At 33.4% G+C, this 25255-nt stretch overlaps 1 protein-coding gene across 3 annotated transcripts in view; it reads right to left on the bottom strand.

The window, feature by feature from the left end:
- Positions 1-25255, bottom strand: part of Unc50 (Unc50 RNA binding protein) — a 130018-nt gene that overhangs the window by 75832 nt on the left and 28931 nt on the right. For 2 of the 3 annotated variants that reach the window (XM_090396770.1, XM_090396771.1), the window contains exons 2-3: positions 23626-23847; positions 10232-10257 (exon numbers count right to left, since the gene is read on the bottom strand). In XM_090396770.1, the coding sequence (XP_090252896.1) occupies positions 10232-10257; positions 23626-23837 (238 nt within the window). In that variant the 5' untranslated portion in view covers positions 23838-23847. Of the gene's footprint in view, positions 1-10231; positions 10258-23625; positions 23848-24433; positions 24522-25255 lie in introns of those variants that run through there. The other variant, XM_090396772.1, reaches the window with a different exon arrangement.

Genomic DNA, 25255 nt, shown 5'->3' on the forward strand with positions numbered 1-25255 from the left:
TGCAGGAGTGGAGAGAATATATGATAATCGCATTGCACAAGGGTGGTGTAAAGATTGATGTATCAAACTATCAACCAATCAGTGTCTCAGGAATGATGAAGATTTTGGAAAAGTTGGTTAGGGCTCACATTCAGAAATGGGTTGACATAGAATCTCTGCTTTGCAATGAACAGCATCGGTTTACTAAGGGAAGGTCATATTTTAGCAAGTTGCTCACATTCTATAATAATGTTACCAGTGAGGTAGACAAGAAATGGATACACCACAATACTTTTGGATTGTGGAATACTGATTATGAAGACAGATTGAGAATTTGTAGGCTGCTGACACTAGCAAACAGGAGTAATATGATTGAGACCTACAAACTTCTGAAAGGGTTACACAAAATTTCAGTAGATGGAATTTTTCATTTTATGGGGGCTGAGGAAAGGATGTGAAGGCATCCATGAAAGTTGAAAATGAATGCTGTCTCTTGATGAGTTCCTGACTCTCTGGAGGTTTCTCCTCTTACTAATAATAATAAACAGATTATGCAGAGCAGTATACAGCCTATACTTAAGCCAATGGTTAGGAAATATAAGTAGATGATTTGATATAAAATGAAATATGAGATAAGGGTGCCACTATTTCCACTTATTCACAATCTATATGGATCATATTATGAAGAAAATGTGGCATCAGACTAAAATCGAAATAAGAAATATTCAGCTCTTACTCTATGGATAATATTATACTCCTAAATAAATAAAGCAGAAGTTTCCAAAAATCTGACTAAACTGAAAATCAGCAATAAAAAAGAAAAACTAAGAAAATAGACAGGAACATGAAAAACATCAAATGTATTTTTAACAGAGAAACTATATAACAAGCCTTTTATATGGTTCTATTCAACTATTTTTCAGTTTTTAGTGAAGATAGATGGAAATTAAATACGGAAACAGATAACAGAATATAGCAAAAAATGGTATGGGAGCCAGTGCAATTTCTTTGGAATAAGAGTGAAATTAACCAAAACACTAACTAGCAGTGCACAGAGGCGTTCAAAATTTTAACTTATGAATCTGAGAGTTGGTTGGAAATAAAACAGATGATCAAAGATAACACAGATATGAGAGTAGGAATAGTTGTTATAACAGATGGATTATTATAATGAATTTTTTGGGAAGAGTATTGTGCTAATGGAATCCAATTTATCAGACTTCCAGACTGGATTCAGAAAGAACAGGAGTACAACAGACTATATATTTACTTCATATCACTGGAGAAAAATACGTAGAATATAATAAAGTAATATAACATAATTTTATTGACCTAAAGAAAGCTTTTTATTCTATTTGGCATGATGCCCATTAGAAAATTCTACATTATGGAATAGATATCAAACTAATATGATCAAATCCCTGTATTCATCTTCGGAAATGGGTAAAATTAAGGGGAACTATGGCACTCCCTTGATGTTGAAGATGATGATGGCACTCCCTTTCCAACACAACATGGAATGATATGGGTGCAAGTTATCATCTACGTCATTTAACTGCTTCTTTGAAAAAACAATGAAAATATCGGTGTTCTGGCTGAGAAGGAAGTGTTGAAACTGAAACACTCCTACTCAAGAATATGCCTATAGAAGTTGAGCACTTTAAATATCTTGGTATGTTATTTTTGACAATAAAACTAATGTAATAAAAATAACTAACACTGGGTTTATTTGTCGTAAGATTTGATATTACTAGTTATAGACTAGTTTCGTAACGTGAACTAGTTGCTTCATCTGAGTTTGGATGAACATATAAATAAACAACAAGCTTTGATAATGAATCAATACATTACTAAAAAAAATACCAAATACGTAGGAACCATTACACAAATACAATAAAAACACATGGACCATGGATGCTGGCACATGGTCAGTCATTGTTCAGCAGGTACATCTGATAATTAGCAGAGAAATTAAACTCTGATGTTTTTAGAGATCTAATGAGCGATTTCCAAATGTTCCTACTCATAGCTAGTTTCTTCTCATAATCTAATTTTGCCTTCCTTACTATACTGATCACCTTTCTCCTTGTATACCCTCCACAGCATTTTCTTTTTCTGAAGCTCATGTTTAATGATATTACCCATACAATTATACAATTTAATATAATTAAGTATTTCCCATGCACTACTAACATCTTTCCCTTGTAAGGTTTTATGCCATGGCAGAGCTTTGAGATTCCTCCTAAGCTTGTCATAATTATCTGTCATGAGTTTCCACATATATTCCTTCTTGACAGAATATTTCTCATTTTTTACAATCTCCCAAGTCAAAACCATATATGGTCCCTTTCACCAATTTATTTTTATTTCATTTATATTTATTCACCTACATCCACCCTAAATATTTAAGTTTTCCTGATTTTGCACTTCAGCATGCTCAGCGAACAAAGCTCTCTCTCTCTAGACACCTAACACCAAACACATTTAAATGCAGTCCATCATTATACAAATCCTTGTTTCCATCAAACACAGGCCCTAGGTCCAGAAACTCTATGTCATTCTTTCTGCACAACCTGCAACATTGATGCTTTGCTATCAATGACCCCCTCCTCAATTCACCCCTATTATTACAATCTTCACCTGCTTCAATCAACTCCTTCACATATCCCTCATAGAATATTTCTCACCTCTCAGATCATTAGTACCAACCAAGACAATTAGTTCTTTTGCCTAACCTTTTTGCATCTGGATAGCATGACAAATATTAATTTTTGTGCCAAGGAAACATGATTTTGTTATGCTTTCATTTAGCACTCCTCTGATCATGGAGTCTCTGTACATAATTTTCTCCTTACCTTGTTTATTTCATTGTTGACATTGTCTAATTGAAGACACCTGCTATCTAGTCTCAGAATGAGTGTCTCCCAGATCTTTGACAAATTACCATATTTGTTGAGGTTGTGGAAGTGCTTCATAGTAGATGCTGATTATTCTAAAAATAGTCTTTCAGATCAATAGCGACGACTTCTATGTGAAACCAATGTCTTCCTTCATTTAATCTTATGTGAAGGAATATCCAGAGATGGTTAATCCTGACTTGCCATAAAGATGATTATCACAGATGTGTTAACTAATGAGATAAGATATTTATCTTATCTCATTTCCCCTGTATATGTTAGGCTCAATGGCATGTCACAGAAACTTAATATTAAGATACAGTTAATCCTATCTACAAGGTATACTAACTACATGCATTTCCTGGCCTGTTTGTCTTCGAGGGATAAACTTCCAATATCATCACATTCTTGAAAACATCTCCATATTAGACTGGCTAGCTCATCTTCAGCTGCAAAGCTCTTATAAAAGTTTTTCATCTGAGACAGGATTTGAATACATGCCTTTCCAACCAAAGCCACTGTTGATTGAACTATGCAGCCTCAATTATTTATGTTCTGAAGGAAATTATTTACTTCTCCATCTGAATGGATCTAGATTAGGGATGCACATGCTGCGGCCCTCCATTGATTTGCTGTGGCCTGCCTCATTATGTATTATTTTAACTTTAACAAGTTACACGATAGGTAATTTTTAAAAATGGTACATGCTCAAAGCAAAGTAGCTGTGACGTCACGATTGCCTGTCTACTTACGATAATCGGTTAGTAATAATGTTAACAAATTTTATAATTCATCTATTTGTCATATGAGTATTTTGTTTTCATAGGTACGGTTGCTACAATTAATTACCACCCCTAGGAAACAGTAAAAAATAAATTCTACAATGGATAAAGCAGGGCCAAGTAGGAAACGCAAACTACAGGATGAAAAACGGCAGTTGCAGGATAGCTGGACTGAAAAATATGGTTTTGTGCAGTCGTTTAATAATATCGTGTGCTTGATTTGCAAAAGTGCTGTAGCCATACCAAAAAAATACAATATAAGGAGACACTATGAAAGTCTGCATTCTACATTTTCAAATCTACCCAAAGAACTACGTAAACAAAAGACTTCATTTTTGAAACGAGAATTGACAGGTCAGCAAGTGATGTTTACAAAACCTATTCAAGATTCGGAAATCGCAACAGAAATAAGTTTTGAAATATCCCGCCTTATAGCAAAAAGGTGCCAACCATTTACAGACGGAGATTTCATTAAAGATTGCCTTGAGATAGCTGCTAAAAAAATTTGTCCTGAATCAGCCAAAAATGTTGAGAAAATTCAGTTAAACTGGATGACTGTGCAAAGAAGAATTACTGCAATGTCAGAAAATGTAAAGGACCAATTAACATCTTATTCAGAAAAATTTGCCTATTTTTCATTAGCTATTGATGAATCAACTAACATTACTTCCAAGGCCCAGTGATCAGCCAGCAAACAAAACTAAGAGTACTGGAAACATGCATCTTCAGCAGTGTGCTATATGGATCTGAAACGTGGGTAATAAATAAGGAATCAAGAAAAAGAATTTTGGCAATTGAAAGAACCTGTTACAGAAAGATTCTAAGAATAGGATGGGTACAGAAAATCACCAATGAAGAGCTCTATCAGAAGATACAACCAAAACAGAATCTAATGCAGAAGATTATAAAATGGAAGCTGCAATTAATTGGACACATCTGTAGAATGAATGAGGACCGGAAGATAAAGACATTTATGTTTGGTATTTTGGATGGTTTAAACAGAAAAGGTAGACCATACAGAGAATGGATACACGATATAAAAGACTGGTGTGGAATGGATGTACAAAAACTGTGACACTGTACAAAGAAAGGTGGAAGAAGATAGTGAAGTAGGCATCGGACATCAACGGGCAGTGAGCCCATGGTTCGTGATGATGAATAGCATAATGAGCCTTATAATGGTTCTTAGTAAGCCTCACATAGTGCTTATTGAGAACCGTAACTCCACACTGTTCTGGATATAATCCACATGGATATGATGAATTTCTGCAGTTCTATCAAGATTTTGTTATTATCATGTGACTGAAACATCATACAATGAAGTGTGATTTGAAGGAACAGCATCAGAAGTTTATTGTTAGTGGGAGTATATGGAACACACTAGTCAGAGAAACACAACTCGCAAACACCTTCACTATGGATGCTTACTGCGTAGGTACATTAAGCTTCCTATCAGCCAGAGTGGAACTACCTTATAAATACATGAATCACCTTATGGATTTCAAATGATAAAAATGAGTGGTTTTCTGTTTTTCAACTTATAATTACCTTACTCTACTGTTAACCCTTTATCGTTAGTGTTAGAGCCATTAACAGATGAACTGTAATGGAGTTGTGACCTTTGAGACCACTATACTTAAAGTAATGTCAAAAGCACATACAGGTGACCCTCGTATAAAGCGGATGTTAGGTTCCATAGAAATGGCGCGTTATATAAATCGCATTATGCGAGACTGAGATCACATAAAAAAAAAGTATGGTTATGTTCCGAAATAGTTTTTTTTTTTATTTAATTCAGGTAATTCATGTAAGTTAAGAAAACATATAAACTATGAAACAAATACATAGTATAAACTTATAAAATTACAAATTTTACGTAAACTTCATTGCACATAACGCATAAATGTTTTAGGCAAAATAAAATAAAGTGCATATTTTAATCATCATTACTGTCTTCAAAAATAACATTTCATAGATGTTCTTTATTTACAAGTGGCCAGACATCATCATCACTTGAAATTTCTTGTACATCATTTATATAATTCTCATTGCATACTTCGGCTGTTTTATTTATCGACATCAGTAATAAGACCTTGCTTACCACTATGCTGCAATTTTTTATTAAGTTCATAATGTGGAGCTAAACAATATCCAATCGTCTCATGAATTTTCCAGAGCATTCCATTGAAGGATCATTATCCGTAGATAACTTCCTTGCCAAGTACAATTCTTCTCCTAATTTCTTTAAACTGAATTCTTTAACGTATTCATCACAATCAGAATCTTCGGCAGAACTTTCCCAGTCATTTGGTTCGGCGTCATCTATTAATTATACCAGTTCCACCTCATTTAAATCTATTTCCCCATCAATTAATTCACTAATTTCGTTTTCAAACATATTGCAAAAGCCCTCTAAGTGCTCATTACTATGAAAATAAAATTTTTACATAAAAAAGCATTACATATTGTATGTAACTCACCAGAAAATAAAGTGATCAGCTTAAGATTAACACACTTATGATTTTTAATGCGCTTTCCTGGCAGAAAACGAAGACAATTTTCAACAATAAAATTTCATATGGTAAACAATTGACGTACATCTAATATAAATTCGCTACTTATAACAACATGAGCGATACGAGTAGAAGAATTTAACGAAGATAAAATTTGATTTTTAAGTCACGCAGTGAAAAATATATGAAAAGATAAAGGGTAACTACAATTTGTAAAATCAAGGAAAAGAAAGAGTAGCCATAGTATTCAACACAAAATGCAAGGCTCATCTTCTTGAATGGGCAGTGTCAAGTAGATTGATTTGGACAAATATCAAAATGGGGAACTGGACAATGAGACTTATTTGTGCCTATGGTCCCACAGAAGTTCTACTAAGGTAGAAGTGGAGGAATTTTTTGAGGCACTAGACAAAGCTACTGACACAATGAAAAAGGAAAAGTTGGTCCATGTTGGGGATCTAAATAGCAGAGTAGGAAGTGATTGTCAGACATACAAAAATATTTTGGGAAAATTTGGAGAAAAGAGCACAGCTAATAATAATGGCAAATACCTGTTGGATTTCTGCTCAGGACATGGACTGGTTATTACTAACACAATGTTCCAACATAAAAATGTGCACAAATTCACATGGAGAGAAGAGGCAAGGAATAAGAGAAGTCTCATTGACTATGTTATTGTTGATAGTGATGTTTTCTCCCTGGTGCAGGACACCAGAGTTTACAGAGGATTTGAAATTGGAAGTGATCACTATTTAGTCTTGAGCGGGATAAAATTGAATTTCATATTGAAAAGAATGACATGTTAGAAAGTTTTAAAGTGAATAAAAGTTGAGCAGCTCTCAGATGCGAACTGTAGACTAAAATACACAAAGATTATTGAAGGAAAAATGAAAGAGTTTGAGAACAGTAACCAAATATTGGAGATTCAGTGGCAAGCCTTGAAGAAAACCCTGATTGATTCAGCTAGAGAGGCATGTGGTGAAGTTGTCTGCAAGGATAGAAAAATTAGAACTCCATGGTGGACACAGGAAGTTAAAGAGGCGGCGAAGGAAAAGAATAAAGCATATCAAAAGTTCCTGGCAAATAAGTCAGCTTGTGCTCTTAGAGAATACAGACACAAATGCAAGAATGCTAAACACTGTGTAAAACTAGCTAAACAAAAGTCATGGGAGGACTTTGGCAAGAATATAGAAAAATATCAAGAAGGTGGCAAAATATTCTGGAGGTTGTTGAAGAAGCTTAGGAATGGAAGAAAGAATGCTGTAAAAGGAGTTATAGATGATAAAGGTGAAATGATAAAAAACATGAAAACGGGAGAAAAAGATATCCTTGAAGTATGGAGTAATTACTTTGAAAAACTGCTAAATGAAATAAGCAGTGATGACAGCACAGTGGTAAAAAAACACTGACCAGGCATACAGTCAGGAATACACATCCATACGTGAAGTAGAAAAAGCCTTCAAAGGCTTGAAATGTGGAAAGGCAGCAGGAGTAGATGATATTTGACCAGAAATGCTGAAGTATGTTGGTAAAAGAGTCTTACAGTGTCTGCACTGCATAGTTCAGAAAGCCTGTACAGAGGGACGAATTCCCAATGATTGGAGTAGAGCTCTCATAGTACCCATATATAAAAAGGGAAATAAAACTGAATGTGAGAATTACAGAGGTATTTCCCTACTGAGTGTTCCTGGCAAGTTCTATGCAAGTATACTTGAGAAATGGTTGAGAAGAATTGTGGAAGAATTGGTGAAGAACAAGCTGGATTCAGGCCAAATACAGGCTGTCAGGATCAGATCTTCACTTTACGACAAATAGTCGAGAAAGCATGGGAATATAACACAGATCTGTATTTAAGTTTTGTCGATTTGGAAAAGGCATATGACAAGGTGCCAAGAGAGAAGCTATTCAATATGCTACAGTTATATGGTGTCAATGGGGCATTATATCAAGCAATACTTAGTCTGTATTTGAGTTGTAAGTCAGCAGTTAAAATTGAAGGAAGTACAGGAAGATGGTTTAATGTTAAATCTGGTGTGAGACAAGGATGTACATTATCCCCTCTGTTATTCATTATCTATATGGATCACATTATGAAGGAAAGTGGTATTAAACATGATAAACAAATTGGAGATATTAATGTCAGCTCTTTGCTTTATGTGGATGATGTTATACTTCTAAATAAATCCGCTATAAGTCTGCAAGATTCTCTGACTAAATTGAATAACTTGTAATAGACATGGTATGAAGGTCAGCAATAAAAAGACAAAGACAATGAAAATAGGCAGAATCATTGAAAATGTCAACTGTGTTGTGAATGGAGAACCTGTGGAACAAGTAAAACAGTTCAGCTACTTAGGCACAATTTTTAGTGAAGATGGTAAATTAAATATAGAAATAGATAACAGAATCAGCAAAGCTGGTATGGTAGGAAGTCAATTGAATAAATTCATATGGAATAAGAGAGAAATTAGTCTGAACACTAAATTAGCTGTATACAAGACAGTGTTCAACTAGTTTTAACTTATGGATCTGAGAGCTGGGTCAGAAGTAAAACACTTGATCAGAGACCAAAAATATGAGAGTCCTGGGAAAGATTAGAGGCGTGAACAGATGGCATCAATGGCAATATCATATTAAAAACGAAGATATTAGGAAAGAACTTGACATTGTCAACATCCAGGAATGCATTAGCAGAGCTAATCTCAGGTGGTATGGTCACTTAAACATAATGGGCGAAGAAAGATTAGCAAAACAAGTGTTCTCTGCCAGGTTGGCAGCAAAACGACTCAGAGGAAGACCAAGATATAGGTGGATAGATATGGTACAAAGTGCCTTAGAAGATAGAAATATAAGATCTGATAATGTTGGAGTCTTGACAAGTAACAGACTGATTTGGAGGAAAATTGTAGATAGGAAGTTAGTAATAATGCAATTTTTTTCATGTAGTACTATCATATCCTGTACACCCCTTGAGGGTACATGGCAGGAATTTGATGATGATGATGACTTTGTTATTAATGTAAATAAATGTGTTTTATTTATATGTCAATAGAGTGCCACCTGATCTTTTATTTTACAATGCACTGTTCCTAAATAAACTCAGACTTGTGAGCGGGAAACAACTAAGGCATTAAAAGTATAGTTTAAGTACTTCAGAACCACGACTGTTTACGTAAACTTTATTGAAGGAATTTATGCTAGTAAGAGAGAGAGCTCTACCAGACGTTTTACTGAGTCTTATGCTGATATAGAAATACTGGTACTACAGTCTTAACAAATAAATTTTCCAGTGTTTATAAGCATACGACTAGTAAATATGAAAGGTGGATAAACATAGTACCTAACAGAATAAGTAAGAAAGATTACGAAAGCAAAAGTGCACTGCTAATTAGAATAAAGATATTACAATAGCACGGTAACCAAGCAGGCTTACAATATAGGCAGACAGCCATCGTTACAGTGGCAGCAGTACATGTTCTAATGGGCTTAGTACAGAGTTGGAGAATTACTGATGCTGTTTCAGATGAACATTTTCCATGGAAATATTCATAGAATATACAAATTGCAGAGACTAAATGTCTATGTGAAAGTGGGGGGAGTGAGTTGGTAAGAGATGGGTCATTTATCAGTCTAATTGCTCTCCTCTGTATCGAGTCAAGCATTTTGAGAGAACTTTTAGGACCCCCCTCCCCCACTCCAAATGTGAGAACAGTATTCGATAGCTGGGCGGATTTGTGATTTGTATAAGGTTAACAGTTGTTTCGAGGTGAAGTAATGTCTTGAGTAAAGAAAAATCCTAGTTTTTTGAAAGCTGAGGATGCAATGGTTGTGATGCGTTTATGCCAGGAGAGGCCTGATGTCAAGGTAATTATGAGAAGAGAAATTTCATCTTGTCTGGGAATTTGAGTATTATCAAAAAAAAAAATTCACACATCTATACATATTTCTTTAAACAATTTTAAAAGAGTTGGATATATGACCAATATGTTGTTAACTAGTCAGTCTATTATGTTAAATTCTGACATTATTTTACCACTTTTAAAATAAAAGATGTACTCACGTTTCCTGTACTGGAAATTTCTATACCTAGAAAAGTTAACAAGCATTTTTAGATATAAAGCTCTTCTGTATAAATATATAAGAATAATACTAGATATTCCATTATGAGTAACATCAGAATACAAAAAAAAAAAAAAAAAAGAAGTTAAGATATTTATACATAAATTAGTATGTCACTAATATGTCCATGTATCTTTGGATAAAAAATAGTGTTTAAAATTTAAAACAAGTATGGTATTTAATGTTAATTTATATAATACTTTTTTCCTTCTATTTCTTTCAACATAATAAGTAACATTTCATAATAAGTAATAATAAGCAATATATAAACTTTAACACCAGAATTACAATATCCTATAGGAATTCACCAACTCGTTAAGTCCATAACCTCAGTAAATGAAACAAGCCTTTTGAGATAACAGGCTGACTTTTTTAATGTTGCAAGAATAATATATATTTTAGTTATATATACATATATAAAAAACTGAAAACCTCAACATAGACCACTTCAATATCCAGGTGTGTTTATCGGCTATGGTGAGATTACCAGTCATCTTACTATGGACAGACAGAAAAATCAACTGAACAATGCACTGAAGAACACATTTGAAATAATGAATACCATAGAAATGAAGCCTCAGCTTTGTTATCACAAATGCTGTCTTCAGCTAACCCACAAGCTGCTCTGCAAATGAGACAAGTTAAGATAAATCAGAAATATTATACCATTGCTATGATACAACAGAAAGAAAAATATGGGAATCTTTAGAAATAGCATTAGATCCTAAACATTTAAATATTAACCAAAGTATTAATTTTCTGAATACATCCTGGCCTTCATTAGTCAAACATGTTCACGTGAATGCGTAAACATGCAGAACGTTTGAAACAACTGGAAATAATTTAAAAAATAACATCAGTCTCTTCTGTACAACTGCATAACAGTTGTCACCTTTGTTAGTCCTTACTATTTTGTCTACTAGTTTGTATATTTACACCTGAAGAAATCCTGTGCAATTGGGATGAAACATCATGTTACTAAGTAAATAAATGTCATCAACTTATTCCAGCTTCTGCCTTATAAACTTTAATTAAATATTTGTGAACCGACAAAGTTTACACACTTATATATATATATATATATATATATAATAAAATAAATATGGTGCAATCCATCCCTTAGTAACAAAGAAATAAAAAATAAAAATATAAATACAGGAATAGACTTATTGGAAATGACAGAATTGGAAGAAGCTTTATCAACAAAAAAAACTAAAAAAGCAGCAGGAACAGATGGAATTACCTCCGTGTATATTAAGTATGGTGATATCTCTTAAAATAAGATTCCTCAACATGTTAAATAGTTGTTGGATTAACAACAATATACCACAAGAATGAAAAAAGGCTAAACTAATATCAGTTTTTAATAAGGGAAATAGAATAAATTTAGTTTAATCCTTTATCCAAGTGTGAGCAAACAAAGTTTGCGCCTGAACGTATCTTCAGGACTTGGGTAAGGTGGTGCAACACCAGGACGACTCCTTGCAAAGGTGGAGCAAGCTACTAACACTCCTATCTCAGTATCTCCCATAATGCAAAACACATCTCCTTGCGGATATGTCTAATGTTATGCATTAAGGGAAGGGCCACTACCCAGACTAGTTTCGACCTTTATTGAGGTCTCTTCAGTGGGAGCCAGGCCCAAGTGGCGATACCAGCCAGAAGCATTAGCAAGGTCATCTCTACCTATAGGAGTTGCCAAATGGTGTGCCACCTTTTTAATAAATTACTCTGGATTTAGAGAAAGATGTTGAAAGTTTATTTTTCACTAGGAGTGTTAGTAGCTTGCTCCACCTTTGCAAGGAGTCGTCCTGGTGTTGCACCACCTTACCCCAGTCCTGAAGATACTTTCAGGCGCAAACTTTGTTTGCTCACACTTGGATAAAGGATTAAACTAAATTTATTATATTCTAACCAAGTGAAAAATAAACTTTCAAGGGAAATAGAAGTTTATGCAAAGATCACAGAGGTATTAGCTTATTAAATACATCATATAAATTATATAGTAAAATTTTAAATAAAAGACTTGCTACTATTGCCGATAGTTTATTAGAACAGGCTGGATTTAGGAAGGGTAGAAGTTGCGTTGATGTATTCACACTAAAACTATTCACAGAAAAAAGACAAGAAGTTACAGTCACCTAGCATTTGTAGATTATGAAAAAACCTTTGCCCGAGTTAACATAAAAAAATTATGGAATATAATAGAAGACCAATGCTATCCAAAATAGTTATTAAATGCAATTAAGAGCCTATATAACTATACCACTGCAATCATAAATATCAATGAATACATAACAGAAGAAATAAAAACTGATCAGGGAATCTGATAAAGATATAGCCTTTCTCCTACCTTATATAATAAGAAAGTGGAAATCTGTAGTAAAACTAGGAATAAATATCAATACAACACTAAACACAATACTTTTTGGCAGATAATCAAAGTAATTAAATAAAAATCAGAAGCTGATCTACAGAGATCCATTCACCATCTACAACAATTAACTAGTGAATACAATTTATGAATCTGATTCAAGAAAACTAAATGAAAACAAGCACAAATCGCTCTTTTAAGCTATGTGAAATAGAAAATAAGATAATATATTTTGAATGTATTTAGAAAGAGGCAGAAAATTCACTCATTGTCTCTGATAGCACATCCATAGTGAGTTTGCATGCAGATTTCTAGAGCCCTGGTCATGATAGTAGATAAAAACAATGCAACTGCAGTACTCATCTCAGATTATGCTCATAAAATAGCTGCCCTTCTAAATAGTCCAATATACAAAGTCCAATCTACCTATCTTTTAAACTATGATCCCCTCACAACACAGACAAAAATTCATACGCTTCTGAAAAATGTCACCTCTTGACAGACTGGAAGTCGTAAACAAATTTGAATGCTATAATCCCATGACCTTTCCCCCCAATATGAGGAGGATTGCCAAAAAATCCACAAAAAAAATATGCCACTACACACAATTATGAATATCATAGAGTCACCCACCTAAAAACTAGCCAAACAGTTAACCAAAGTGGTCTCTCCTAATACTTGCAATACCCCTTCACACATACACACACAAAGAATTCATATAATGGTCAGTTTTTGATGTCTTCTCCTCCTCATCCACCAACATTCCACTTAAAGACACCAAAACCAAGCTGAATTTCCTCTTGATATCTCAGCACTGTTTCAGTTCATCATAGTCTTGGAGTATTTCATTTGGCAATGAGAAATTCTACAAACTGAGGGTCCAGACTGTGCTCCCTGCCTCACCCCCCCCTTCAACTACTTGGAGATATTTGAAGAAAATGCCAAGTAGTTGAGGTGGGGGGGGTGAGGGTAGGTGAGGCCTACCACCTGGCTCAGACATTAAACACCTTTAGAGTCAGTGTTTTCTAGTATTAAACTACTCACAAAGAAGTTAAAATGAAATTATGTTTAAATTAAAAAAATACAAGCAAAGTAATAACATTTAAAATTTCTTGTGAAGAATATTTCAAAATGTTTAAACACTGTTATTACTTCATAGCTTATAGTTTTTGCATAAAACTAGTCGAATTAAAGCATTTTCTTTTTTTTTTTCCGAGTGGTTTAATACCGGAAAATAGTGATTCTAGTATGTCCTTCACAGTGAGCCTAAACACCTTTCTTTCTCATTTGATCAAGGATCAAATTTTTTCCCCTTCCAATTCATTTTAGAAATAGAAAGCAATAGAAATCCCTTCCTAGATACCCTGATTAAACAATGACCAGATGGATCTTTGGCTTTCCTCAACTATAGAAAACCACACACACAGGTAAATACATTTATCAATACAACTGAACAACTGGTTTCCTCTTCTAAGCTCTTTTCATAGCCATTTTAGGATATAGGCCCCACTTCTCATTTGTTGTCATCTTTCTCTATTGAGTGGTTTCCTGACACCAAAATTCTCCAACCATCTGCAATAGGCCATTCTTCCATCTTTTCTCTGGTCATCCAGACATTTGTTCTTCCTTCACATTGATGCTACTGGGTGATTATTCATATTCACTTTTCATCCATGTAGTATGTCTTCTGTCCATTTACATTTTTAATTTTAAAATCTCCTTCCCTTCATCCAACACTTTTGTTTCTCATATATATTCTTTACTCTGCCTGGTAGTCTAATATTTAGTATGGCTTTCCTCCCTCCCACTAATTTTACACTCTCATTCTGTCCAATATTTCTTTGGTTTATGTTTCTGATCTAAGTCATAACTGGATGACATGCTGGTTGAAAAGTATGGCCATAATTTCTGGTTTTATTTTAATACATAGGAATTTCAGTTTACCAAAAGCTATCCAGCTTTTTTTTTTTTTTTTAAATTTCTTCATAAATGCTTCTTTTCCTAATGTAAAAGATATTCTAAAGTATACATATTCTTGAACACTTGCTCTATTTTATCACTGTATTGTTATTTGTTCTTTAGTTTTCTCCAATATTTATTATTTTATTTTTTTCATAATTTATATATAATCCTACTTTATTTGATGCTGTATTGAATTCATTCATCATCTCTTTTAGTTCTCTTTGTTTGCTATTATTACAATGTCATCAGCTTATGGTAAATAATTTAGTTTAACACTGATATTAATCTCTGCCACTTCAATCTAGTTCATCACTTAAGCATATTCTAATATTGCACTGAATTTGGGTGAAATAGTATCTCCTTGGCATACTCCTTTAATTATTATGAACAAATTACTTTGTTCATGTATAAAGATAGTAGCAGCTGCTTTTTTTTTTTTTTTTTTTTAACTAGATATATATAATTTTGGTTTCTTCATGTTTTTTTCATTGTTATTAGGATGTTTTTTGTTTTTTGTTTTTTAAATAAAACCTAAGTACAACAGTTGGTTGTATTATCTGCATTTTTCTCTTAGTTGATTCAATCTCTACTGAGTCAACTGTGAGCTCTTTCTGAATCCAACTTCTTCATCAGACTCAGCCTCACTAACAATCTGATATTTCTGTTTATTATTTTTATAAATAGTTTATATATTTATGATAGCAAGCTTATAGGCATGTAATTTTCTATCTTTTTCTTATTACCTGTTTTTGAACACAAATAGCAAGCACTATTCCAGTTACAGTAGACGTACCTTATCCGCAGGAATACGTTCCAAGATCCCCCCCCCCCATCCTGTGGACGTCTGAAACAGCAGATAGTACCAAACCCTATGTATACTATGTTTTTAGCTATATATATATACATACATACATACCTATGATAAAGTTTAATTTATAAATTAGGCACAGTAAGAGACAGCAATAACTAATAATAAAATAGAACAATTATAACAATATACAGGTATCCCTCAATTAACACTGTTAATTAATCTCTTGATGTTACCGCGTATATCAAAATCGCGTTAATCAATGCGATTCTGATATACGCTCATATCAGAATTCTGAATCAATGGTAAAAAGTACAATTCGTCCCTGATCAATTACTGTATTAATAATTCATTTTATATGGTACTCTTTTAGGAAAGATAAAAAATGAATGCAAAGTAAATGTTTAATAAATACTTGTACCTATATTAGTTACTGCAGTGCAATTTTTTTTTAATCAAAAGAAGTTATAAAGAGTCGTTTAAACAGTTTTAGTTTTTTTCTTATCAGCATAAATTCTACGATAACAAGCATTCTTCGATTAACAACTGGATCCATATCCATTACTTGCTGCTTAAGCGATTCTAAACTGTGAAATATTCCACCCAGTTCTTTGACTGTTATTTCCTTTGATTTCAATTTCAAGAAGATCATTGTCACTGAAATCTTTTGAATCCAATAATTCTTTAACATCTTTTGCACCAACACCATCAAAACCGAGGTCTTCACCAATTGCAACCATTTCTTTGACCACATTGTTCACAGGATTTTGAAAACAACCTAAGTCATTAGTGCATTCTGGCCAGGTTTTTCCAAACAGTTTTCATGCAACTAGAAGACACTTGCTCCCACGAGTCACGAATGTTCTCAAGTGCGTGTTTAATGTTCAATTTTTTCCAAAATTCGTGGAGTGCAATCGCATTTTTACCCGTTGTTGTTTCAACTGCCTTTGAGAATGTCTTTTTAAGAAAATAGGCTTTGAAAGTTGCAATGACTCCCATGTCCATAGGTTGTAACAATGATGTTGTATTTGGTGGGAAAAATAAAACTTTCACATTCTCACACAGATCATTAAGAGAATTTGGATGACCACGAGGCTAGCAGCCTCATGGCGTGAGCATGATTTTGCATGGTAAATTTGAAGGCGTGTTAATCAAATCCACGTTAAGCAAGGGATACCTGTACTGTAATAAAAGCTATGTTGCTGAAATGGAATTTCAGCAACCTCAGCATACAATTTTTTTTTCTTTCCTTCTGAAGTCAAGAACTTTCATCTTTTCACTTAAAGGAAATACTTTACAGTTGGATTATCCAAATTGCCAGCATCACTACTCTTGCACTTAGGGGTCATTATTAAGTAAAATAAGGGTTACTTGAACACAAGCATTGCGATACCATGACAGTCAATCTGATAACCGAGACAGCTACTGAATGATGACTAATGAGCAGGTGGCATATATACAGTATAGTGTCGTGACGACTCTTTCCTGTCGTGTTCTAATTACCATCTAGTCCAAGTCACTTTTATGAATAATACAACTAATTACGAAATGATCACCGATCCAAAAGTAGGGAAATTTATATTTATACTGCGCCACCCTATTCTTAGATTAGTCTATATAAATAGTAAGATCAGTTCTAAATTAAGTTAACAGTCATCTCATTAGGCCGAATCATCTATTATCATTTTTACTTGGGGTTCCCGCAAGATTCGAATATTTATGAACGGTGCAATAATAAGGAATTCAGGCAAACACAATATTTAGATCAACAAAATAAAACATTTAATATATGATATGGTCAACAAATACAAGAACTCTATTTTAAAATGGAACTATACAATTAACTTAACACATCTTCTTAGGTCACTGATGCTAATTCAATGTTCTAACTTTCATATACTATTCACAGTCTCAAAAAACACAAATCTTCTTATCTCAAGTTAATATAACAATTTCACACTTTATTCAGTCTTCACAAATCTATCAGCTCAATGTTTATATTCACAGCAGGCAATACTCTATGTAAGCAATATTCCAAACAAATATATTCCGGTCCTTGAGCATCAGAGATATATCACAGTTAATGCTAGAATAGAAAAACTTATACAACTACTCTTACCAGACAAATTCTTCAATACATCAAATTATTGAGAGAGCACTTATGAATTAACTTAATTAACATTAGCGGAACACACATAATAAATATTCTCCACAGTTTAAACCGTATTACTGTGAGTCGCACTTCACTATTCCAAACAACAGTAATTAGGTACTGATATCTTTTCCTGTTCACTTTTCTCCAAGTAATCAATATAACCTTTTTCTAGGGCAACATAGAATTTAATCGTAATCCAGATTAACTGGAACTAATCAGAATTTTCGCATTGACTGTCCAGTTTCCTTTTTATCTGATTACGGCATTGACCTTTCTTCATAACAACAGCTGATTTCGCTTATAATATCAAACTTTATGATTCACTACTTATTGGTTCACTTCCGAACACTATTTTCATAAATTCCTGCCCTAAGGATTCTATAATCTTCCTTTACTTCTTTATTTGTATGCTGCCTTCCTTCTGGTTCTGCAAAACTCTCTCCTCACTCCCTTAATAATAATTCTTCTCTTCCTTTCTGTCTTATCTCTGACCTTCCTTCCTCTTTACCCTTTTTCTCTATCTGACCTTCACTCCCACCTTTACGTTCGAACGCCACGCTCTCTTCACTCGTGGTTGTTTACGCGTGCGTCTCCATGACAATAGACTAAGCGTAAACATTTCGCTAATGTAATGTATGCTATATTACTGCTACATGAGTGATTACATAACATTAAATATTTCACAAATAAGAACCATATAATATTTAAGCTACTTCTTCAACTTTTTGATTACGTATACAGTTAAATATAAAATAACACTTTACGTTACACCATATATATTTAGTTATACAAGATTCTATACATTTTATTATTTTATAAGTTAATAATAGGTCAGGTTTTGAGTAAATATTTAATTAGTAATTCTTAATCAAGGAATAATAAACAATTTTATATAAACCATGATTAATATTTAATAAGCAATGTTAAATGTGAATGAAAAATAATAAATTACATAACATAGCTTCATTCACAATTTAACAATAGCATGGATATGCTGGACAAAAGCATGATTCACATCCTGGGTGGGACAGTGCTAGATTTCATCATGCTACTCTACAACTTCATTTAAAAATTTAAGAAACTTTTAAAACTCATGAACTGTTTATTTCTGGAATTTTCCATTTAATATTTTCAGACCAGGGTTAATTGCAGGTAAATGATACCACGGAAAGCAAATTTGCAAATAAGGGGAGGGGGGAGGGAATTACTGTAGTTGGTATATCTTTCTCTTTTAGACATTTAGTGGGCCTGGTTGGCCAAGCTTACCTACTCTCCAACCAATGGGCTGTGGATATGAATGCTACCATGGGCATGGATGTTTGTGATTATATTTTGATGGGAGATGAATTTAATAACTCAGTGTGACACCACTACCCCACTTACTGGAGGCCTGAAGTGGCTTGAAAAAGTTGTGTTTGGTCTCTACAGCAGGTTTTCTGAACTATGCTAAAAAAAAAAAAAAAAAAAAATATTATATATATATATATATATATATATATATATATATATATATATATTATAAAGGGTATTTACTCGGATTGTAGACATTTTATATTGGAATTTTACTGAACTAGAAACACCAAGATAAGACAAAAACTTTAATTAGAACACAACTCGTTTCATCAGAATGCTGACTTCTTCAGGTGTACATACTATCACAAAAAACTGGAAAAAATTAGCAAGATAAAAAAGTGAACTTCTCACATAAACAAGTTAGGAATAACAACAGTCAAGTTCGAACTGGCGTCCGAGTGGCAGGTCTAGCGTGAGGCATTAGTGAGTGGGAACTATCTCAAGAACGCCAAAATTGAATTACTGTGCTGTGTGAATCACGTAAGCTATAACTTAAATTACTGTTCATGTGTGAGGGGTCCATAACTATTTCTTTCGATTCTAAGATGCATCTTTCTAGTTCAATTCATAAATTTATCCATAAATGACCTGATGAACTAGAAAGATGCATCTTAGAATCGAAAGAAATAGTTCTAGACCCCTCACACATGAACAGTAATTTAAGTTATAGCTTACCTGATTCACACAGTGCAGTAATTCAATTTTGGCATTCTCGAGATAGTTCCCACTCACTAACGTCCGCACTAGACCTGCCATGTGGACACCAGTTCAAACTTGACTGTTGTTGTTTCTAACTTGTTTATGTGAGAATTTCACTTTTTTATCTTGCTAATTTTTTCCAGTTTTTTTGTGATAGTATGTACACCTGAAGAAGTTGGCATTCCTATGAAACTAATTGTATTCTAATTAAAGTTTTTGTCTTATCTCAATGTTTCCAGTCAGTAAAATTCCAATATAATATATATGTTTGGTCTCTAGAGCAGATGTTCTAAACTATGCACGAAAAAAAAAAAAATTTTTTTTTAAAGAATTGAATGACATAAACAGAGAAAAAAAAATTTTTTTTTTAAATTCTTTTAAAAAATATGTTTAACAACCAAGTAAATGAACCTCTATGTATATATATAACTGATAAAACAAAATAAAACAACAAGAAAAAAAATCCATAGCACACCCATGGTACAAAATGTACTATAGGTTTGCAAGTAACCTTTCGTGGGTTGGAGCAACATAAAAAAAAAACAGACTTTTTTTTTTTTTTATTCCTTACATTATGCTTCTCCTGCTGCTAATTCCATCTTTTCCTGGCATTTATTATTTTTCATTATATGTTCTATTTAGAACTTTTGTATTCCTGGAATAATACTCTCCTTCTCTTCCTGTTCTTGCTTCCATGTAATGTTTTCAACATTACTTGTAGTGTTATACAAATTCAAAAAATAATGTCTTCCAGCACAATGCTTAATTTTTGATATCTCCTCCATTTTCATCTTCTAATATTATTTTTCTTTTTTTTTTTCATAATGTAAGATTCTTTTATGGCACTTTTATATTTTATCATTTTATCTTCTCGTTTTACTTAATATTTTTTTCCTGATTCTGATTGTTTTTCTGATTGTTTTATGTATTTCTGTAAGTTCCATGTTTCTTTTCCCTTTTCCAATTAGTTGACCTTTTTCTAACAGAGTTATTTAACTCATACATTTTTATTTTTAATTTTTATCTTTTGCAATCTTATGTGCACTTCTTATAATAACTAAACTAATATTTTTCTATATATTATCCATTAACAGATTTCTGTTTTCATTCATTTTATAAGTTTTTTGCAATTTCTTTCTGATATAATTTTTTGTTGGTAAATATTACTAAAGTACCATTATTCATCTTTAGAAGTTTTGCTTTATTTCATTTCATCTTGTTAATTTTATCCTCTATTGTCATTCTGTATCTAACCTGTGATCACGTCCTTTGCTTATTTGAGTTTTTAAATATTCTTACATGCGACAATAATATAGTCTATTTCACTTTTTTTGTCCATTTGGACTTATCCACATGCATTTTTGGTTTGGTCTTTTCTTATAAAATACACTGCTTGGAAAATCATCAATGGATACCATTAGTGTGAGGAACAAACAGCACAATGCCTGCCTTAATAAAATGTAGGATATCCTTTTGCTGTGATAACTGCAGCAAACCTATGGAGCATACTTTCCACAAGCATATGAGAGATCAGTGGGAATTTTGGGCCATTCTTCCTGTAGGCATGTAATGAGGTCCTGGACTGTTGAGGGGCAGACATTCCTTGATCTCACCTGATGCTCCAGTTCATCCCACAGATGTTCAATAGGGATGAGATCAGTGTTTTGTTGAGTTCAGGTAATGTGGAAGGGCTTGCCTTGGTTCTGAATGTTTTTGTACAGATTCATGTTCCAGTCAATGCCCAGAACTTCATGTCAGCTGACAAATGGTGGTTTTTCCATGTTATCCTTCATAGCACTATGGTCACATTTGATGAGTCATCTCCTGTGAGTAGCACTTGCAGTTTACTCCCTGCACTTCCATCTCAGTATGGTATCACTGACTGTTGACTGGGGATGGCCCAATTTGCTGAACAGATAGGCCTGCAACATGGAATCCTATCACAATGCTTCTTTCAAACTGTCGGTTCCCTTCTTGCAGCCATTTCACCCAGACATAGTTGCAGTGACTTAGGAGCATCATATTCCTCCAATTTATACTGGTTACAAACGTGTGACCTCATTATATGGCATGATGCACCTTGCCAATGGGATGTTTGCTGACTTCTTTCAAAGCAATGTATGTTCATAGCATTTTTGAAGTGGTTCCTCATCATCAAGCTTAACACCAAATTTCCTCTTTCATTTCATTTACTATTCCATTTTATTTTTTAAAATTTTTTTCTAGTTGTGCATTAAAGTCTAACAATTATATATACTGTAGAATCTTGTTATAATGCATGGACTCTGTCACAGAATACTTCAACTTTCATCTCCATAATTGCAAATGTATTTACATGATTTTGATGTTTTCTGTTCTGATATTTGCACTATTATATATTATTATGTGACACCTCCAGGGAGTCCAAAGACTCATCAAGGGAGAGCGTGCCAACAGCATCAAACGATTGTCCCCTTACAACTACTAACCGTGCTCAAACTTGCTTAACTTTTTGCTGAGCCATTAGTAGCAGAGGCTCTACCAACTTTTGCTGGCATATGCTATCCAATCTGATATTCCTGCATGTTTAGTAGCCTTGTATGATTTTGTTTATTAGGAAGCTTACTCCTCTTTGATATCTGGTCTTTTCCAGCAAAGCAAATTTCCTGATTTTAGTGTTACACATTCTTCTGATTTTCAAAAAGAACTATTGCTCATACAGTGTATATAGCAACCATGAAATTAGCTTTCTTGCACTTGCTTTTATTATTTTGTTTCAGAGTAACACACCCAGTCCAATAGCTGTTTCTCTACCAAACCAGGTTCTGAGGGATTTTAAGACTTAAGAATCTGGGATAATAAGGGCTCATTCTTGTAATGAGTATGTAATGAGGTCCTGGACTGCTGAGGAACAGACATTCCTTGACCTCACTTGATGCTCCAGTTCATTCCACAGATGTTCACAACAGGGTTGAGATCAGGACTTCGTTGAGTTCAGGTAATGTGGGGCTTGCCTTAGTTCTGAATGTTTTTGTGTAGATTTGTATTCCAGTCAATGTAGAATACACTACTACTACCACCAAGCTGCACATTTAACCGGAGGAGGAGGGTTGTATTTCTTCCCACAATGAAAAACCAGCTTTAAAGAAAATTTGCAGCAATCATCTAAACAGAGCATCCTGTTGATATTATCACAATGTCCAAAAGGGACAGGTAACCTACCTCTGTTCTATCTAGCCTATACTGCTCTGCCTCAGAATATGCCTGAGTAACTAAGTAAGCTCATTATAATATTACAAAATTATATAAAATCAGCTGCCAGTCACCATTCATTACCATTCAACTCCAAACTTACTGAACCAATTTATCTTGCTTCTCTTTCATTTTATTCTACCTTTGTTCTTTGGAACACCTCTCTCTTTTCTTCCACAAAGATTACACAACTTTCAGCTGTTCAAGAAACATGTCAACAAATGCCTTCTTCATACCTCCCCCCCCCCCCGCACACACAACACTGATAATGCTATAGGTCTTCTTTCAAGCATGGGTCAAGTATATATATAAAAACACTGGATTAAATGTCTTATTGCAGTTAATTAGATTTATAAGAAGTCCAGTTAAGAGGCCATCATACCAAATATGGTAAGTGCAGATGAGATTATACTTCTTGAAAATACTACAAATCACTATTGATCACAGATACAATTTTGTATGACCTCTTTAAAATCTTATTTTGAAATTAAGAGGACTTTCCTAAGAATTTCTGCAAAGTGTCCACAAACACTTTCAACAGTATACTACTCTGAAAGTTTGCGATTATCTGCAGACACTATCAATTTATCATAGCAGCCTATAAGATATTCATATTCCTTTTTCTTAACTGGATAATTAGAATAAAGTTAAAATTTTAAAAAAAAAAATGCTTTTAAAGAAGTCACATCTGATTATAATTTACAAGTTACCAATTAACATAATCATGGAATAATGCATTAATTTAAAACTTACACTTTTTGTGGAGAAACAAATAAATGCAACATTTGCCAGAGAGCAAATTCAAAGTCCATATGGTGGAAGTATATTATCCTTCTTAGGAACTTTGATCTTTTAGCAGTTGCACTAAGTTTCTCGCCACGATAAGGAACTGGAGAAGGTAGAGGTGAAGAAGAATTCCGTGACACAGGAGGACTTGGAGGGGGTGACTGTTTTGCATACATCATTTATTTTTACCTAAAATAAACCAGACACACTAGTGAATGATAGATAGTTAAACACTATGTGTTTCATTTCCAATATAATTTATGGGAATTTTAAAAATATCCAATCATGTGGCACATACATGGTCAGTGTATAGATTATAACAATCTATATAGAAAAATAAATAATTTATTTGCCATAAGTTTCTTTACAAAAAATTATTTTAAATCTTCAAACTATGGGTAGAATTGGCCTTATTAAATGTTTCTGCCTTTTAGTATTCCATAACATATCCAGTTCCTATTTTCATGGCATAAAATTTAATTTCAAAAATATAAATAAAAATTATTCATGTTTTTCAGTTAAAATGATTACCATTTTCTGAAGTGTATGGAATACTATCAATAATGGTAGTACTTGCAGAAAGCATTTTCACTTGGTAACAAAGTAAATTATGTTGACAAGAAATTATATTCTTATTTAATCCTTTACCTAGTGTAAACAAGCAAAGTTTGCACATGAAGTTTTAATGGTAATAGTGAAAACAAAATCCTGACAAGTTGGAAATCAATAAATTTTCTTCTAAATTATTCTATTAGTTGTTATTTCACTAACTCACCTTGTTAATCTGAATTTTTTTTTTATCCTTCTAAGGCAGATCTCAAAAAGACAATTATTTTTGTTTATGTAGAAAGAATCATCTAGTAATAACTCAGACATGAATCTGGTGATTAATAGGCCATATAGTTGAAACATATGGACAGAGCCAATGTTCAAATACCATACTCCAAAATAAAGTAGAGAGCATTTTAAATAACAAATGAATATTTTTATTATTAGACACCTCCAGGGAATCCAAAGACTCATCGAGGGAGGGCACCTGCTCTACAACTCTGTCTCCGCCACTCAATCCACCAACTGATTGCAACTACACCAACGCCATCTACTGCCACCCACCACCACTAGTATTTCCAAGAACAATCACAAACATCCATGCCCACGGCGGGATTCGAACCCACAGCCTTTTGGCTGGAGAGCGGATACGCTAACCACTCGGCCAGCCAGGCTGGCAAGTAATCCTACAAAGATAAAAATTTGTTTCAATAAGGAAATACCATACTTAAATACATTATAATACTGGAATAAACTCATCAAATATTCTTTTATTAGTAAAATTTTTGCCTAAGCATCAAAGGTGTCTTCAGTACATGTAAAAAGCTAATTGAACAATAATTGACAATTCCAAAAGGCACCACCTAAGTAGCTAATATATGATAACTAAAAAAGGTCATTAAATTTCTTAACTTATTAAAACACACACACACACACACACACACAATTAAATAAAATAAAGTTAGAAAATATTAACTGATTTAAAAAAATACTATTTCCCACAACAGGGATAGGCAAAGACAATCGGATCTGTAAGTCAGGAGAGTGA

This window comes from Typopeltis vanoorti, chromosome 8 (assembly GCF_054136105.1).
Source record: "Typopeltis vanoorti isolate ZY-2024b chromosome 8, IOZ_Tvanoo_1.0, whole genome shotgun sequence".
Taxonomy (NCBI): Eukaryota; Metazoa; Arthropoda; class Arachnida; order Uropygi; family Thelyphonidae; genus Typopeltis; species Typopeltis vanoorti.